General features: G+C 34.6%; 1 protein-coding gene across 1 annotated transcript; it reads right to left on the bottom strand.

The window, feature by feature from the left end:
* Positions 1 to 11,086: 11,086 nt before the first annotated feature.
* LOC103493294 (protein root UVB sensitive 6) lies at positions 11,087 to 18,923 on the bottom strand. The gene is made up of 13 exons (XM_008453984.2): positions 18,361 to 18,923; positions 17,848 to 17,946; positions 17,259 to 17,372; positions 15,833 to 15,904; positions 15,619 to 15,729; positions 15,428 to 15,547; positions 13,387 to 13,488; positions 13,231 to 13,303; positions 12,963 to 13,046; positions 12,687 to 12,751; positions 12,503 to 12,604; positions 12,244 to 12,423; positions 11,087 to 11,648 (listed from the first exon to the last, which is right to left on the bottom strand). The coding sequence occupies exons 1-13, from the start codon at positions 18,700 to 18,702 to the stop codon at positions 11,589 to 11,591; spliced, it is 1,524 nt and encodes a 507-aa protein (XP_008452206.1). The 5' UTR covers positions 18,703 to 18,923; the 3' UTR covers positions 11,087 to 11,588.
* Between the last annotated feature and the right edge of the window lie 2,024 nt (positions 18,924 to 20,947).

Here is a 20,947-nt window from a genome sequence, read left to right as displayed (position 1 = left end):
TGGTCTGAAACAATCACTTAGAGCATGGTTTGATAGGTTTACTACCTTTGTCGAGTCTCTACGGTACAGTTAGGGGCACTCTGACCATACTTTATTTACAAAGGTCTCTAAGGCTGGCAAGGTTGCAGTATTGATTGTTTATATTGATGGCATCATTCTATCTGGGGACGACCATGCTTGAATCATTCAATTGAAAAAAAGAATGGGTGATGAGTTCGAAATCAAAAACTTGGAAAATCTGAAATATTTTCTTGGAATGGAGGTAGTTAGATCTAAAGAAGGTATCTTTGTATCTCAAAGGAAGTATACCCTTTATTTGCTGACCGAGACAGGCATACTGAGGTGTTATCCTGTTGATACTCCCATTGAACTCAACTATAAACTAAGAAATTCATATGATAAAGTTCCAGTTGATAAAGAACAATATCAGAGCCTTGAGGGTAAGTTGATTTACTTGTCCCTTACTCGATGAGATATTCCTTTGCTTTGAGTGTTGTGAGTCAGTTCATGTAGGCTCCCTATAAGGAACAGATGGAGGCTGTAAAAGAAATATTAAGATACTTAAAAATGATTCCTGGTAAAGGATTGATGTTCAGAACGACGAACAAGAAAACTATTGAGGCTTATACAAATTTAGACTAAGTAGGTCTACTGCTGATAGGAAATCTACTTCTAATTATTGTACCTTTGTATGGGGCAATCTTGTACCTTGGAGGAGCAAAAAGCAAGGGGTAGTGTCAGATGTAGTGCTGAGGTTGAGTACAAGGCTATGAGTTTAGAAATATGTGAGAAAATTTGGCCCCAAAAAGTTTTATCTAATCTTCATCAGAATTGTAAGATACCAATGAAATTATTTTGTGATAACAAGGCAGTCATTAGCATCACCAACAATCTAGTTCAACATGATAGAACTAAACATGTTGAGATTGATCAACACTTCATCAAAGAAAGGTTGGACAATGGTAGCATATGCATTTCGTACATTTCTTCGAGCCAACAGGCTGCTAATGTCCTCACCAAGGGACTTCTCAGAAAGAAACTTGACTTTTATGTTAGCAAGTTGAGTTTCATTAATATCTACGTCGCAACTTGAGCGGGAGTATTAGAAATAGCGGGTTTGGACCTTGATGACAGCCAATGTGTAGTTAAGATTTACCTTACCCTAATTTTTTATTCTTTTAATTAGGCTCTTGTTGTCTATAAATTTTCCCTATTCTGTACTTTTTTAATGTAAGAAAATAATAAAAATAAAATATCGTGATTTTTCTCCTGATACTCGGATTTCCACGTAAACTTGTGTGTTTTTTGTCTCTACTTTCAATAGTTTTGAGTTATCGTAGATGTGAAATTTTGGTTCTAAATATGCAACTAGACTAGGCGGCTAAGTTAGGATCATGCGATAAAAGTGGCTAGTGCCTACTTATGTGTTGCTCTTATCTAATAATATGTCTGTTGTGTATAAGTTTTACCATCCAAGTGTTAGTGAAAATAAAGGTATTCTGAATAAGTTAATTCTGAATAAGTTAAAGTTGAACACATGGAATCTTTATTACTTAAGGTTATTACGTGTGGTTTAATTTCATGCAGTAACTATACAATATAGTTGTATTCACAATATCATTTATTTTAAGTATGACTAAATTATGTGCATGGAGAAACAAGGTGGAAATGGATGTAGTGATCTAGTGGGATACGAACATAGTTCTATTTAGGTGAGGAAAAAGGAAAAAATGTCTCTACAATCATGATATGGCATGGTTTAGTCCTTTACCATAATGATGTGTCTATTGCGTATAAATGAAGAAATGTCTCTGCAATCGAGGCGACACAAATCATTTATTAACTTCAAATTTAGGACGAGCTTCCTCTCGGAGCTATCGTCATACTTGCTCTTCTTCAAGATGCAAATGCTTTGAAGCTACCAGATGATTTATGTCTAATCCATTTGATGGCAAACATCTAGTAAGTGGAATAACTCTTTCACTAGTCTCTTTGCAAAGCTCCTTTCTTGAGCCTTAGAGACTTTCACAGAACTCTCTCCAACAGAAAACAACTCTTCAACTTAGCTTCGTTGCCTAGCTCCTATTACTTAAACTCAACAACTTGTAGGTAATAAGTACAAAGATAAACACAGCGAAATAATAAATTAAACTTCCTCTCTTTATTAACTTAACACTTTTATAAAGTTCATAAATTACAAATACAACCCTCAAACTTCGCTTTGCATAAAATAAAACCAAGGTTGATCTTCATACCGTTCTTCTTTTACCAAGGTGCTACTCTTCACGCCAAGGTGTTCAGGAGTATGAGACTTCTTTTCTTTCTTCATCGTTAAACGCTGCTCCTTGTGGTGGGGTACCTAGAGGTGTAAAGGCGTCACTTCATCCTTCCCCTCGATTGCCCAACCTTCCAACTTGGAGGATAGCGTTTAGAGCTTCCTTTCCCTAACTCAACTCTTTGGCTCTCTGGCTTCCCAGGTTTGGTCGCACCAACCTAGGTGTTGCACTCGCCTTTCTTCTGAACATAGTCATCTGCGCTAAGGAGCAATACGGTAACCAACCGACTCCTTAGACACTAGACAAGATGACACAGCTATCATATCACATAAGGCTGCAGAGTAACTCTATCTTCCCTCCTTAACTAGGCTACAACGTTTGAGATCCATCATTTGGTTGGCTTCAACGTCGGGCAACCTAGGGAGAAAAAACTTAAAACGTAAGTCAAACGGACTTAGTGAGTGATGAATTTAAGAAAACCTTTTTGGAGAAAACACATCAGATTCAACAATAATAAGGTCAAACCACAACATATAACTCTCATCGCATCAAGCCACAAACAATTCAGCCATTAGTACAACAAGCACCACACTTAAATCATCTTGAAAATCATGCTCATCATTGAGACCTAGGATTCTCCTCTCGCTTGAACCTATGATTCACACTCATCCAACGTCACGCAAGTCAGCTGGGATTTTTACTAGCGCCTTGTCCCACTCAATCTTTCTCAGACCTAGGATTCACATTCAACTAGCATCTCATCACAATCTCGCTTAGACCTGGAATTTCCCCTCATCGAGATCTGGGATTCACACTCAACCATCATCACGCGAGTTACCTGGGATTTTCACTAGTGTCTGGCAATAGGTCATACCACATCACAACGCATAACCCACACGATTAACAATAAGGGAGTATTAGCTCATAGCTTACTTCTATCACATATTATCACATAAATAATGAAGTTATGCAGTTTACATAATCACAAGGTTACGAAAGAATACATGTAACATCACAGTTATAAAATATTTATTTCCAATACAATGATCGTAAATATAAATGTTTTCATTATAACACCCATTCATTTATACAGAAATACTCTTCCACAAATAACAATTTAGAAATCATGTTTGAAATCATTTTTATCACTCACAAAAAACTTACCCTCAACTCCTTCCTCCTTTACTTTTGAATTCCTCTTCTCGCCTATCAGTTTTCACAATCGACCATTCAACACTCGAAACATTCCCTTGCTATCTTTATTAGAAAATCTACATTTTCGAACAGAACTCTCCTTTTTTCTTTGGTCTTTGGCCCTATTTATATTGACTCTTCACATCCAAGGGTTATTTCCATGCTTTACATGTGTCACCTTACAGATTTGTCGTGCCATGCAGCCAATCCAAACTCGAGACGCAGGCTAAATGTCAGTGACAATTAGACATTCTCTTGAGATGCACACCTTATCTTTTTGGAAAGTTAAACTCTTTAATCGCCTGATTCTCTTTATCTTCTCGAGAAGCAACAGACATTTACTCGCCTCAGCGAGTTGTCAAGTCATCTCAATAGAACACCTATTTCCTCGCTTCATTCCATTGGGCCTAGGTACTACTCACTATTTTACTATGTTAAACATCTAACTCTTGGCATCCAGCACAAGCTTTTTCCTTGCCAATTATTCTTATATTTTTGCTTACCTTCACGCAATAGAACCTAAACTTAAGCATTTCTTCTCGGTCACCTTTTCTCTATTTACATCTTTTCTCGCAAGATGTCCCATACTTACACCTATCTGAAATAACTTCCCCGCAAGTATCCTCTTCAACAGAACTTCCTTTCTTCGGATCAGGGCCTCACAGATAACCTTGTATTTATAGGCGATAGTCGATGGAACTTAACATCGTTTGAGCTTCATTAATTCTCTGGTAAAGCTAAATGGCACCACATATGTCCTTTTCATCCTTTTCTGTCATTAGGGCCAACTATTCTTGTCTTCCTGTAATGTAGATAGCCTAGCATCATTCTGTTTATCGCCGTCTTATCCCCTTACCTTTTTCGCTTGGCTACTCCTCTTTCTTTCACCTAAAAATCTTGTATGCAGACACGAAAACTGTGATAAATAGACATTTTACTTTTTTGACACTTGTTACACGTAATCATCTTATTTTATTTATTTCGCTATGCATTTTCTTCCTTTTTCTCCCATTAAGGCTTTTTATTCTATCTCAAAGGCTATAATAACTTGTATTTCTACAAGTTATCATCGATATGAGGGATTTAACTTTTTTTAGGTTTTTGATTCATCATGCATTTAACAAACACTTATCCTTTTTTTCTTGATTACAAATTCATCTGAACTCTAATGAGTGTAACAGTATGTTTGTTGAGATATTCAGCAAAATAAAAATGAGGTTGTGTTGGTATGGAAGAGCGAGTCAACATTCGTGGATCTAGTCCCTAGTTTGAAAGAGAACCATCAATGGGGTGGGCTGATGTGGACTACATTTACGCCCCTATCAACTATCATCAACACTAGATGATGTTAGTAATCAACATCAATGAAGGTCGGATCCTCGTACACAATTCGTTCCCCTTTTAAATATACATGTGTGATTTAAGTAAGTTTTTGGCGCTTGCATGTCATATAATCCATTCATTGGTTGAATTTTGTGGTTTACGAAAGACGAAGCCCGAACTCCAACCTGGCCCATGGATGGTATATCGGATCAACTCTGGCAACATACGAGAGCCATTTATATTGGACAATGGAGTTTTTTGTTTGAAATTTATTTTAGTACCTTGTAACTGATTCTAAGATGTCTACTCTATGGTAGGATATGATATTAGAATATAAATTTCAATATGCTGTAGAATTGTGGTCATTTAATTATTTGTAATAATTGGGGGTAATTACAAATGGGTAGCAATTTTAGAAATAATAATTAAGTATGTAGCAAATTTTTTTAAAAATTGCAAATATAACAAAATTTATCAGTGATAGACTTCTATCGCTGATAGACTGTTATGATTTATTAGTGATAGACCAATATTTGTAACATAGTCTATTAGCGATAGACTCTTATCATTGATAGAATTTGACAGATTTTGCTATATTTTCAATTTTTTTAACAATGTTGCTATATACTTAATTATTTTGAATCTAATTGCTATATTTGCAACTATCCCAATAATTTGTGATATAATGTAACTTTTTGGTAAGTAGTCTATTATTGACCAAGAGTATATTCACTAATTTATGTAATGTATAAATTATACTCCATTTAAGAAATTTTTATACGATCAAGTATTTATACAGAGAAACGAGGAATGAGGATTGACCAGTCTGCAATGAGTATTTAACAGAAATAATGTTCAATAGCCTGATGTTGATAACGGGTAACAAATATTTACCATCGAGTAACGAGGATAAAAAAGAGAGATATTGATATATTGGTGGTAGAATTTGAGTTATGAGTACAATCGAGCGAGTAACAATGTATCATGCATCGAGTCTAAAATGTATTTAAATGTGCAAGATTACCATCCAAGTATCAAGTAATGTGTGTCGAGTAACGAGTATTTAACGTATGTCAATGAGTACCGTGTAACTTGCAACGTGCAATGTGAGACAAGGAATGAGTAATGAGTAGCGTGTACTGTATATATTGTATCGTGCATTGAGAAACGAGGATTTTACAGTAGCTTAAAAGTTTTAAATTCAAATCATAATGATCTAATTCTTATATGTGTAGAAGAAAAAAAATAGTAATGATGTCTATGTTGTACATGACAGAGGTGGTTGTGTACGTTCACGCACATTACGAGAGATAGTCGTGTTTAGGGGTTCGTTGCATTGTTTTCCATTGTGACCTAGTTGGCCACAACATCCGCACCTCTTTGCATTATGTTGTTCTTCACAGATGATATCCAATTTACCATTCATCTACGAACTTGGACAACCTTTTTTAGTGGAAGTATTTTCACTTGAGTATAACCAATTGGCTTTATTCATTCAAAAACATGACCAACTAGGTTTATTGATTTTTCATACAAAATGATTAATAATTCAAAACTATACAGTCTATTAAACAAAGTGAATGAATTGATATTGTGTTCTCTGGTTACGGCAATAGCATGTGAACACGGTATCTCTAAACGCTGAAACTAAACACATGTACTTCTTAGTATGGAGATTAGAAATACCGCTTAAACCATCATCTTCAACCTAGAATCTATAATAGTCAATTGAATTCATTTGATACCATCTCGACAACTCAAACTCAACTGATATCAAATGCTTTGCATACTTCGAATAAGTTGATGTATTAGTAGACCAACAATTTCATTGCTCATAAAATCATCCTTATAAGAAACTTCTAATGTGTTCCAACAGTATTTTTATAGGTAGTTTTCTTGCTTCCTTGTTAAAGTATCTGAAGCACTCTGTGCCATTACTAATCATCTTATCGTATCATCTTGCATATTGATAACACCTTGCTCAATGTTCAACACTAGCATCCTCCAAATAGTGTGCAAGTGAGCCATTACCATAGTTAGCTATTTTCTCCCAGTGTCTTTCAAATTAAGATTCCTAGAATGTCCTAAATGAGTCACAAAATAATCTTTTAACTGTGTCATCCTTAAAGTATTTTTCCACATTTCTTTACATATGGTAAAGAAAGATTACGTGGTATAATGTGGGGAATATGATCTCAATGGAATTAGATATAAATTGATGTAGATCTGAAACAAAAACAATATTTAGACATTCCCTAATTGTTGGTTTCAAATTTGACATGAACCACATCTAAGAATCGTTATTCTCACTATCAACCATTGTATATGCCAACAGATACAAACTGTTATTGTCGTCCACAGCAACACCGACCAACATGGTTTCTTGGTAAGACCTTTCAAATGAGTGATCTCCACAATAATAATGGGACGACAACTTCTAAACCCTTGCTAGCTCAGGCCCAATGTCATGAAAACGTACTTGATGTATTCATTGTCCTCAAGTTTAATCTCAAATACGATCCTTGTACTTTCTATCTTCAGTGTTTCCCCATAAGCATGCAACAATGCATATGATTCCTTCGAGGTCCCCCTTGCAAAGGCAAAGGTAGTTTTCCTAACGTGTCATGCCTTGTCATAATCGGTGTTAACACCAAATCGTCATCACATTTCGTCTATAATATGACGCAAACAATCATCGCGACCAACTCCAAATTTTTCCTTACTTATATTTCCAATTACAAATGCATTGGTTCATCTGTGGTCATGATTCAAAACCTTAGTTGAACATGTATCCTCAATTGTACACTTACTCATCATAAATATGTCACATCCTTTGGTTCTAGTTGCACAAACAACTCATTCGCAAGAAGATTGGATACATCACATACTATATAGGTCTTTATTAGATTTTTGAACTCTCAACTTGAAATTGTTCTTAATAGCCAACAACGACATTCTCCTCTTTACATTACTTTTAGTAAAAAAAAATTCCTTTCTAAACATCTGTGTCTAATGGTAATCCAGCGGATCTTGGATTACCAAATCCTCGTATTTACAACTATTACTGAAAAATACGTCTGTAGGATTAGATTGAGTTAGACAAGTAGCATTTTCAACAGTATAGTCTAAACCATCAGATTGTTCTCTAAACATGTCGGATTATTCTATGAACCCAATAGAAAAGTTATGTATGTTTTAAGTTATGTGTTCCTCCATTATTAAATTAACACTATTGCTTGCACCATCTTAATTCTGCATCAGCCCGATGCCATAATCATCCTCTTCTACTGTAACATTATGGTATTCATTATCATAATATTGCCATGTGCTTTCTATGTCATTCTCTAGGGAGACTGCTATTGAAAAAATCTTGGAATCATTATTATTTTCAGTATCTACCAATATTCTTTCTTGTTGGATCTTCTCAAGACTTACATATATTTGAGGTCTACTGTGGATATTTCATCAAGTAAGAATTGAACATCATCATCCTTTATTAATGCAACAGAAGAATCGAAATCCAACTTATATTTCACCCGCATAACTATATTGTACTCTCATGCACTACAATTAATCACTTTGTATATCATTTCTCTTAATGTAATATATGTCATTATTTTCGGGACTTGAGCACCCTTCAAGCGACCTTGATTATAGCATTGTTTCTCCTCATCCCATGTACCACCTATTTACATGGATATCTATTTCTTTTCCATCTTTCAATGCAAACACAGTAAAACTATTTCAGCATGCAAATACTTAACAGTTCTATATTTACTTGTTACTAGCTACACACTACTCGACATATCCTACATGATGCATGCTGCTTGAAACTCGATACTCAATACATGTTGCATGTTGCATGTTGCGCGATCCTATTTACATCCCTCAATTTACATGACATGCAAAACCCACTATGTGCTTACCATGTAACCCATGTTGGCACACACCTATACCTCCACGAATGCATTGAATATATTCAACCAATCCGTACCTAAATAGATTATTGTATAACTTGGTAAGTATTCCAAACTAGTGTTTAAGTGCAACTTACGTGATTTAGTTGAACAAGTATTTCTAATTGCCTTCCTGCAAAATGTTGTCTTCAAAAGGTTCCACTCGGGGTATCTACTTGTGATATGATATGGGTTTTGTTTCCTTCTTTGCTAAAATATTTTTGGAGAAAAATTCAAGTTTTGAAGTGTTTGATAATCAAAGGGTGTTGCGTACTATGCAAAATGACTTTTCATTAATTTGATGCGATCAGATTGTACCTGTTGTCAATAATTTGACCTAAATTGCAATCGTATGGCTACTTACATTAATTGGATGGAATCAAAGATTGAGTAGCGAGCAATATGCTAACATGCATTGAGTACAACGTGTATGAAGTACTTAAAAATGTATTTATTGTGTTAACTTGTGAAACGAGAGAACATGTGTCAAGCATGGAGGATCAAGTAGATGAGAATCAAGTAGCGAGTGGGCATTGAACGCACGAACTGAACTTAGAGACAAACAGATTACTTCACATGGTGCTGACATAATCAAAAGACTATTTCGTTGACAAACAAAAAGTGGTCAAGGGCCCTAAAAAGGGGCCATCCGTGCAAAAAATTCAAACCTACGAGGATTTCAACTTCTTCAATGACGTCAAGCATAGGACTTGACCACATCGGCACTAGCGAAACCCAAGCTCTAAAATTCTTCCATTTCCCTTGATTGAAAAAGGAAAAAGCAGGGCCACCCGACCCCTTTGGATACGACAGGAAAAGAATTGGGCCAAACGACGATGTGGGTTGGATTAAATATCTTCTCCTCGATACCAATCCTCAAATCATTTTCGAAAAGTCCCTCTATTTTGTAGGAAAATTCTTCTTTTCTGCCCTGTTTTTCAAGATTTTAAGCAATAACAGATTGCTCTGTTTTTTGCTCTTTGTTGCTGAAATAGAGAGGATACTGATCTATTGATATTTTTGTAGCTGTTCGGTAGAGAAATGTATATTGGCAGAAAAGGAGATGGGTTGTGAAATGCTAGAAGTGATGGCAGAAAGGGTGAGAATGAGAAGAAGTCACTTTTTAGGCTAAACCGTTTTCCCCATGTGTGGAGCTTCTAAAATAAAATTTGCACATAGGAGGTACTGTTTTGATGTTTGTCCTTTTCAATTCTTCTTTATTAAATTCAAAAATGCCTAATTAGCTAAATATATAAGCATTTTGAGGGTATTCCAATTGATATATTAGTCTAGAATTTTCTATACCAAATGAATCCATCCAAATAATTGTGTCCAACTTCACAGATCAACTAATAGTAATTAAAGTAGTAAAATGATTGCTGTTGGTTTAAAAAGGAATGTTTGAAATGAATCATCCAAAATGAATCATACCTATTATCAATTCAACGAAAAAAAAATAAAAAGTAAAACAAAAAAGATAAGAGATTATATAAGAAATTATTTTAGAGCAAAAAGAAGATAAAATTATTGAACAAAAATCTCAAATCAAAAAAGGTACTTTTATAAAAAAAAAAAAAAAAAAAAAAAAAAAAAAAAAAAAAAAAAAAAATTAGAGAGAGAAAAGTAAAATTATTGAACAAAAATTATCAAAGCAAAAAATTACCATTGTATAAGAAGTTATTTTAGAACAAAATAAACTGTACCAGATACCCTAACTATGAACTAAACTCTGCACCTCAAATATATGAACTCTCCAAACAGACTTCAAGTATCTATCAACTCAGTGCCTCAAATAGATTTTAAAAGCAAATATCTTTGAAGTTTACTAGTTACTCAAGCTCGCCTAAAGAGCTCAAGGAAGAGAATCCGGATGCCAATGTTCTTCCATTGGACTAGCTAGACAAATAAATTTGGCATATTGGTTTGAGAAAGATGGAAAATTTTCACCTTCCATTTGAATTGAATCAACGTAGGGTCGAATCAAATCAAACATCAGGACGACATCACATCTTGTTTTGTTCTTCACCTTTATTGAGAACAGAACATATATTATCATTCAACTTCAATCAGAGGCTGGATTCAAATTCACTGTGAGAATTTTGACAACTTCCAATGCATGATAGGTAAAAGATCTTGCTTAGAGACAAATTCTTGAAAGTTGTAATCAAACGTTATGAGATCAATTTTCTAAATGTTTTGAAATTTGTAATCAACATGGGAGCTGACAAGTACAGCTAATTACAGCAAAATCCCTACCCCCATATATCTATTGTACTAAAAAGATTATTAAAAAAAATAATAATAAATAAATAAAATAAAATAAAAAAGAACAGCAGATCACCAAATCCTCCAACTACCATAAATCTTATGACATACGCGAGGGAGAAAGAGTTTAAGGCATCATGTGATACAGTAAGGGGCCTAAAGTATATGTACTACGCAAAAATACTCGGTGGGAAAAACATAGTTGAAACAAAATTTTACGAGAATAACCATAAATGCTAACAACAAACAACGAGATGCCAGGAAATGGATAAAAAGATGGGGGTAAGGCGCATATACATTAACAAAACTTACCTATTGTTACACTTAGAACTGAAGTTGTTACCATTTCAATAGACACGAACCCTTAATCAGACCATTTTTTTTTTTTACCAGTCAACTGGAAAGCAACTGACTGGGCTCTGACAAGGATCTTCAGAAATCAAAGAGACTTGATATTACCCATCCTCCTATCAATGGCCATCCGGTGAAAGCCCTTTGTATCTTTCAGATACATATATTAACTCCTTGTATTTCGCGATGATGAAACCATGCAGTTTGCACACTTTTTTCTTTTTTATCTGTGGCATAATCGAGCTTTACCAGGATTGAGAAGCGATTCTGCCATCACCCATCCCTGCCAAGACAAACAATTAAAATGACAGAAAATCAATTTATAACTATATTACTCAGGAAAGCAACGAAGGTACTCAGTAAAGACCTGAGAAACTAAAAGACAACATAGAATATGATTTATTTGATTTGTATTGACTGAAGCTAATAAGGATCTAAAGAGCTGTAAAAGTTCTCAGAAACATGATTCAACTGGAGAAAAATTTGAACAAAGTAGATTTGCTGTAACAAGAGTACATTAGCCATTCAAGTATTTCGTTTTGTATGAGTAAAAAGTACAACTGGGACTAATGAGTGTGTTTAGATTGACTTTATGCTAATTTGACATTTGTGGAACCATGTTGAGCAACCAAACAAAACTTTGATTCAGATCACTTTTAAGATGTAACCAAACACACAAGTATATAAATTATGGTCATTTAATGAAAAAGAGTTCCAAAAAATATATATACAGAACTGAATATTATCTGTAAAACTGCTATTCAATCACCAGATCATCAGGAAAAGATCCAGCAAGAACATTCTAGATTCTATGTACTTCAATAATAGGTGTAAGTAATGCAGGACAAGCCAAAATAGAAACATGTTCATTTTACTACCTGCTCTGAAGCTTTACTCTTGAAAATCTCATACGAGTTTGAAACCATTTTACATGATGCAGCAATTTCTTCCTCAACATTGGTCGTTGTAGGCACAGAACTTGAAAAAGCATCAACTTGTTTTCTCTTAGAGTTCTGAGCCCCATTTGATGAGCGTACAAAATGTAACAGCACATGAGCCTGTACAAAAGTAACTTACATCAAAAGAAGAAAATTTTGGTAGGCTAAAACTTACAACAAAAATAAATCATGATCTTACGTGGAAAGCAGCTTTTAGGATGTCATCAGACTTCGCTTGATCTTTGAGTAATGCATATACCTTGCCCTTGGTTTGATTGTATGTCACGATGTATTTTTCTCTCTATTGCGTATCAAGAGAAAAATGTCAGAAAATTAAAATGAAAGAATAACACTGCTCCAATAATGTGATGAGATATACATACATCAAACAAGGGCTCTATGGCAAGAAATGAACCAGCATCTTGGAATGCATCTTTGAATCTTGGTCCTGCCAATAATTGCAAATAGTTTTACATGCTTCAACCCCGTGAAAAGAAGGCAAGTATAGCAAATGCACGTACAATTTTGATCTACTAACTTGAACTTCGCTTGTTTGCATTTAATGTGATTGAACATAAACATTCATGCCGCATTTTTCTTAATGAGAAAGTAACTTCAATTCAGAAGAAGAAATAAATGCATGAGGATGAAATATTTACCTAGAACTATAGGATTCTCCTTCAGCCAGGGGAAACTTAATATTCTTTCATTCATATTCCCCTTCTGCAATGAGGGTACTCGCCCTGCAAACAAAACATAGGACACAGTTTTATATGCATGTCTAAATAAAATAATAATAATAGTAATAATAGAAGTTGATTTATTCTTTTGGCTACAGCTTAAGGCCAATAGAAAAGGAATTTAAGGATTCAGAAAATCTCTCTTTCTCTCTCCTCTTTTTGAAATATCAGATAACACTTAAAGCACCTGTCTTGAGGAATGTCTCTACTGCTACGTTAAATCTCGCTCTGTTCAATGTATGTAACACAACGGATCTGACCTGAAAAACATTGCATATGTGAAGTAGAATGACTAAAAGAAATTCCATAATCAAGAGAAATAAGAAGTGACAAACCAACTTACCTCTTGATAAGAGCTGAAAATATAACCGCATGAAAGGAGACCAAAAGTTGTAACCAAAGATGGATTTCTTTTGGAAATCATTATGCTTAGTCCAGTTCCTAGCTTCACAAGACATAATTAAAACTTCCATCAGCTTCATATGAAACTTAATTAATCATCTCATACGACATAAACAACCGTAAAACATGCAGCAACAATACATAAAGCTAAACATCCAGAAGAGATAACATAACCTCTGTGGATTACAACATTATTAGAAGTGAAAAAATAATCACAATATCTGGACTATTTCTCTTTTTATCTTCAACGCCTGTTGAGTCTTTTTTACTTTATTTTATTTTTTATTTTTTGGGGGGTGGAGCAAACAAGTAAACCATCATTTGGAAAAAAATACTAGCATTGATAAACAATATCATCCCACTTTAAGTTTTTGATATAAAAGTGCTAAAGAATGGCAGGGAAGAATATTGAATTCTTTCTTCTGGTGACTAGGACACTTTCAGGAAACCATAGAAATTTAGTGAAATGCTTTGGTTCTCCTCATGGGAGTCTCGTGTCCACATCTAAAAGGTTCATTTAATCAGTGATGGTCCAATATATTCTATTTCCCTAGTTCTTATTATCTCTCGTCTGTAAAATATGAATGCTTCTGCTCTTGTTTTATCACGATGCATCCAAACTTAAAACTTGGTCTTAGTAGAGTATTGCTTAAAAAGAGAGAGAGAGAGAATAATAATAAAAGCTCATTGATGTCTTCGATGGAACATTGCTATCCTTTTACGAAGTCTTCATCTTCACTAAAATCCTTATGTATATTAAGTTTTCAGAAGAGTTATCCTGCATATTATTTTCTCATATGTTTGTTCTCTTCTCAACTGTGCCCCTATCCCTTTCCTCTGTCAAGCTCTGGAAGGTTAACCAGCATGTGGGAGCATTAACACCATTAACATTGTTTAAGGGTTGCTCCATGGTCTGAGTAAAGGTATGTTTTGCTTCAATAAGCACATAAGGATTTTGATACATTCTGTAGAGATGTCATTTAGCTACGAAGATTTGGGGCCAATGGTTTTCAGACTACTGGAGTAAGTTTGGTTTTGAGTAGGTTGTGATCTTACGATGAATGGGAATTTTTTCCCAAGCCAATTCTTTTGCTATTCTTCAGAATAGATTGGATGAACTGGAATCAAACAAAGAGAACTAATATCAAATCAAAGATTGGAGGAATTGAAGTTTAAAACATGTAAACAAACCTCTTCCTTAGGAAAACATTTAAAATATTAAAGGACCAAAAATTGCCATCTCCCTCCAGATTCCAACAGTACGTCAGGTAGGGAACTCAGACCACTGATTTAATCATAGAACCTGTGGTATAAGTTCAGTTTTCCTTCGTGGTTTCTAGGAGATACCAATCATCTACTCCTTGAAAGCTTTATCTGGATGGTAATCTGTGGAAAAGCCATAGCCTAGGGAAGAATGTTCCAAAAACCCCTTCTGTAGTATCTTTGGTTTGACAGAACAGATCAAAGATTTTTCTCTTTTTGTTATAATGGGGCGATGGGAATTCCATATTTACTACTATTCTTTGAACAAGGAAAAAACACCATTATTCTATTTTATCAAGCAATTGACTGTCTAACTGAAATGAACTCAGGGTTGTAATAAACTTCTGGGGAAGCCAAGGATCTACTTGCTATGCACGTGGGTTTTGTTTTATATTAAAAAAATAAAAAGAAAAGGGAAAAATAGTAATTCCAGTTAAGCACTTGACCCAAAAGCTTAAGCAGATACGTGAATGTAAATTTAACATTATAGCAAAACTCTAACAATTCCTTGACAATTTTCAACCGTGCATATCATCTGAAGATCATGTATAAGAAAGAAGAAAATGAATAAGAACGAAGAAACTTTTTGTTTGAGAACTTGCATCTTTTATAATTTCAGCTTTGGGAGGGAAAAAATCGTTTTTCTTAAGGATTAGCAAAATTCTGTCAATCACAAACTATCTACTTTTTCAGCATCTAAGGAGAGGGACCAACTATACCAGATCTGCTATATTTCCTACGCATTCTCCTTTAGCAGTGACATCTCCAATGTTTTCTCCTTTTGCAAAGGCTTTGTAGATTGGAGTGCGGGTCGATGTTGATGTTACAGCTGCAACGTTCTACAAAGCAAGTAACAAAATGAGATTTCATAACAGCTAAGATAGTGTACCTTACAAGGAAATAGTCAAACCTTTGCAACATTAGCAGCACAAGCCAAAGGAAGAAAAAGGTGTGGTGCAGCTGCAGTTGCCAGCTCTACCCCAGCACCCAACTCCATAAGGAGATCACCTGCAAAACGTAGCTGTAACCCCCGCAGTGTTCAGAAAACAGATCATTAACAAAAAATTAATTTAGCAACTATAATGAGCAAGCTTTTCTGTGGAAACTAGGAAAATAAAACTTACCTGCTTGAGATCATAATCAAACTTTTTCCCCTGCCGAGCAAATAGCATTTTACCAACACGACCAGCCCCGTCCTGCAAAGAAATGCTACAACTTTGTTAGTTCATCCATTACTGCACAAATAAATTGTGAAAAAGATATAATGAATAGCAGGACAAGATTACGAAGTGCTGTGAGCAGGCACCCTTCACTTTTGAAGAAAAAAAATTGAAACAACCGACTTTCAATGAGAAAAAATAAAGAATACAAGGACATATAAAAATATAACCCCACAAAAGACTCCACTAAAGAAAGGAAGTCCATGTCCAACCAAGTAAAATATTGCATAAAATGTAATTACAAAATGTCTTCAAAATCAAAGCCCAAACGGGACATGAAACTTTACCAAAATCACTAGGGTCCTTCTCCCCACCTCTAAAAACTTTGATACTTCTGTCCCCCCAAAGATCCAATAATAGAGCACACACCCTGACAACCCACAGGAAACAATCCTTCTCTCTGAAAAGTAGATGTCATTTGAGAGAAATTTTAGCCACCCCGGAACGAATTTGAAAGAAAAACTCTCAATGGACACGACAGAGAAAAAAGAAGCAAAAGATCTTAACCAACCACATTCAGCGTTGCTTCTGACCTTCTTTGAAAACATTTAAAACTTTGTAGTATTTTGATTACAACCTAAAACGTCAATTGCTTCATTGAGAAAATTATCACATAAAAATTGGAACTACAGTTATATCTTTACTCATAGTCGGGCAGCAGATAAAATTGGCCACCATCAGCTACTCCATGTCACAATTATTTTTTTCCAAATATGATCGCAAGCTGGTCCATTCATAACTAGAGTGCTACTTATGCCATAAAAACTTGCATGTACAGAATGAATGATAGCACAAACTATCAAAGGTTACTGAATGATAGCACAAACTTGATGCATGCATACACAATAAATGATAGCACAAACTATCCAAGGTCAATAAACGATGGCCACAAATTTGATGCATGTATACACAATGAGTCATAGCACAAACTATCCAAGGTCATACCATAGCATGGACAGACATTCGCTATATTTTGAGAAAGTGTGGTTTTCAAGGGGGAAAAATACACTAAATGTGAAATGTCATTGGCCAATGACCAGCACCACTGGAAGTAGGAAAATTTCTACCACAACAAATGGAATACATAGCAGTTCATAAAGTTTTAACCATTTAAAAGGAGGGGAGATGTATAAGGTATAAGTATTTATCAATTGAACCATCCGAAGAATATTTAGTACTTATAAAAACTATATGAAAAAAACAAGACAACCACTTCTGCCGATAATTGTGCCCACTTAGATATATTGATCTACTTTAGACCACATACGTTGAAGGAACAAAACTATGTTCCTAATCAGGAAATTGCAACAGCATTCACAGAGAATATTACCTTAAGAATCCAGTTAATAGCAATGGCACCAGGAGTGGCTTTATTTCTGGCGACCCCAACAGAGTTTAATAGTGTCTGTGTTGTGAAAACTCCCATTGCTCCACCAAAGAAGTGCTGCAATAAATGAAGCCATCATTATCTTAGCGTTCAGACTTATGAGTATAGAAAGAAGTTGAATATTTCTCTTCCCTTTTCTTACAAGAAACATTGGTGCTAGCTCCCCCCACCCACACACACACACACACAAGAAACATAGCCTTCTTTAACCACATCTCCAGGAAAAAGGACAGGTTTTGGGTAATTTTTTGGTAGAGCTTGTTGGAATTGATTGGAAAATTAGTTACGAAATACCAAAGGTAACTAGCCTAATAGTTTCTTTTCTTTTTTTTAGTACAACAATTGTTGGGGTTGGGGATCGAGCCTTCAACCTTGAGGAAAGAAGATCATGTCATTAAGCTTAACTATCGAAATAATTAACCTTATCTAATAAGTAATAATTAATAAACGAACTTTTTTGAACTGGCCAGCTGAATATAAGATAATTACAGACCTAGATTATTTTCTCTGAATTTGGAGTCTAGACTCATACCTTCAAAGCTCTCCACGTCATGTATGGTACATATGAAGGGGTAACACTATCGGGGAAGCCTTCTGGGACTACATACGATCTTATGAAGGACATCATCTCCTGTATCACAAATTACCCGATCACATCAGCAACAAATTTGGAAGTTTAACTACCTCTTGATTAAAAAAAAAAAAGAGAAGCAAATACTGCAAACTGATTAACCATCACAAAAAAGTTTTGCAGTTGCTTGGAAGAATAGTGTGAATATGTGAAACAGAACAGAATTAGAGTAGAAGTACTTAATAAAGTAAAACAATTATGCATGTTCTAGAAAGTGAAAAAGAAATACCAACAGCAACAACCAATTTCTTGTTTTCTCGATAGAAATTCCAGACAAACCCATCCCACCAAGACTCACAGAAACAAATATGGAGACCAAGCACAATACACTTTAAGCACAATTCTCAATCAATCATCACAGACAAACACAACTAGGCACTTAATTGATAATAGAAACACAATGCAAATACTAACATCGATAGGAGCTTGTGGTGTTTGCAAACAAAGAGCACGGATCGAGCCATTCTTCGACTTTCCGGAAGGCTGAATATCAGCAACATAATTCCACCTGCGACCATCAATTTCCTCGCAACAAATCAACCTGGAGGTGGAATCAAGAAACTGATTCTCTAGAATACCAAGATTCGTGGCGTGTGGGGCAGCGGGGGATATAGTCGGGAGGAGAGGATCAAGAGGAGGAGAAGCCAAGTTAGCAGTGACGCGGAGAGTTTCCCGAACAAGAATGCGAGCTTCAGTGGAAGAAGCAACAGATTTGGCAGCGGAATTAGGGGATTGGTTGAGCTTGATGGGAGCCATTGAGAGAAGAAATTTAGGAATGAAAAATGAGAAGAAGTAGATGGAAGGATGAGGAAGAAGGAAAAAAGAGAAGAAGGGAGAAATTCAAAGGGGAAGCATTGGAATTGACGGAGGAAAACATGGGAGAATTGGAAGGACGGTGGCCTACAAATTTACAATTGGCAACGGAGCTACAAAGGGAGAACTTTTTCTTTTGTCCATCGTTGTCGAATGGCATAAATCTCTATCCTCTACCGTCTGTGGTACTTGTTCTTCGCTGTTTACTAGTGGCAATTGTGGGGGCCATCTTTGCATCTTCTCTTTAATTTCTAATTAATAATAACCCCTTTTTTCTTTTCTTATTTCTTTCTTTCTTTGCTTTAATATTAATTTTTGCGTTTTTCTCATTAATTACAACTTTTGACAAAGTTACACTAATAACCCCATTTTAGACTAGACAAAATTATTTTAATTTACACCCTTCAATGTGAGGGGTATATTAATTTTAGTGCATCAATTTAATTAAAAATCGCTTTTGCAATGGTAGGTATCGATTTACACCCTGCCATGTGTTTAGTTGGAAACAAACTTATTGCATCATGAATATCAATTTTATTAGATACCATAAATGGTCCAAACATTCATGGATATCAAAAATTTTGATCACTTTTCAATACTAAATGACCATCTAGTCCTTTGTATTGGTCTTTACAATCTATTTCGTGAGTTTGATTGCTTAAGACCCTTGGTACATTTTCCAGTTAGATATGAGTAGCATTGTTTAGTTTGATATGGCCCTTGGTTGGAATGGGGTAATCCTCTAAGAGTTTATTATTTGAGGTTTTTCTGGATATGAATCGTTACCTTCTTGCGAATGTTGATGATTCCTTTCATCTTGACGTACGGGATTTGGGGTTGGCCTTCTAACTTTAGAAATTGTTTGGTCTTTCCATGTAGGTGCATTTAATAGTGACATAGGTTGGACGAGAGGATCGTGTGAACTTGCTCCTACATATGTAAATTTATATGTAAATTTTGTTCAAGCATAAGTTACAATTTTATAGATTTCTCTCTATTTTCCTTTGTTGTTCCTTTCTTCATTTTCATTATTTTGCTACATTGTAATTCACAGCATTTGATTCAATGAAGTGTTTTTCTTCTAATTTTCTTAAGGGATAACCTTGTGTATCTTAAAGATAACATAGCTTAACTAATACAATTACATTGGATCAATTTTCTACTATCTATTTCTTTTGTTGAAACATATGATATCTTGTTAATTTGAATTAGTCATTTAAGTTAGTATGTCAGTGAAGTCTTATTGTTGAGAAAGTTAAAGATAAAATGAATCTCAATAACGTAGATATAAGCCACACCAAAGGACCAAAAAATTGCATTAAGACTTCTTTAAGTCTAATTATTTGGAGAAATATAGAACAAATTATCAAGAAATTTTAAGAATATACTTGAAAAGGAGGTTTAATAGAAATTTTTCTCGGTTGATAGGTATATTTTGATGTGATTGGAATGCAGCATAGCTTAAATCAATTATCTGCACATAGAAACTCGACTTTTGATCCTTGTATTTTATTATTATTTCTCTTTAATTATCATTTGTTGGAATAAATTGTATTTAGCCATCCATATAAAGTTATATTGTTTCATGAATAAACGTGGCTTTTTTAAAATAACCAATTTGAAGAAGAGATAGTGACTATTTGAATGACCACGAATATACTATAAATATCTCTCTTCTTGATATTGTTTTTGAAGACTTTTTTTCCATAATAATTTTCTCATAGACATATTTCTTTATTTTGTAAACTTTGTTCAAGTTTGGTTTATTTCTATAAAGTATAATTTGTTGGATATTGTGGATAAGGTGTTGCTTTCATGAGAAAGTTAATGTGTTATATTCTGAAAGACAATTACTCGTGAAACTTAGATATTGGATTGATAAAATTGTCTCCAAAAGTCAACATGAATTTGATTATATTTGGTATACCAAGTTCTATCTTTCCTAACTTCTTTGATGATAATGTTCCTATAACAATATTAAGACAAAAATATCTAATTTGTTTTACATTTTCCATGCGTTTGGACTTTTTGTAGCCATGATATTTTACTTTGTTTCTTAAGTTGATTTTAGTTTAGTATGAGAATGAACCAACGTTCAGTTTTAGAATTTTGTTTCACAAAAATAAATATGAACTCTGACTCTTATCTATTCTCATATAGCTTTTCTTAAATCTTTTTATTTATTCTT

This window comes from Cucumis melo, chromosome 6 (genome assembly GCF_025177605.1).
Source record: "Cucumis melo cultivar AY chromosome 6, USDA_Cmelo_AY_1.0, whole genome shotgun sequence".
NCBI classification, from domain to species: Eukaryota; Viridiplantae; Streptophyta; class Magnoliopsida; order Cucurbitales; family Cucurbitaceae; genus Cucumis; species Cucumis melo.
This window is presented reverse-complemented; position numbering and strand designations above follow the sequence as displayed.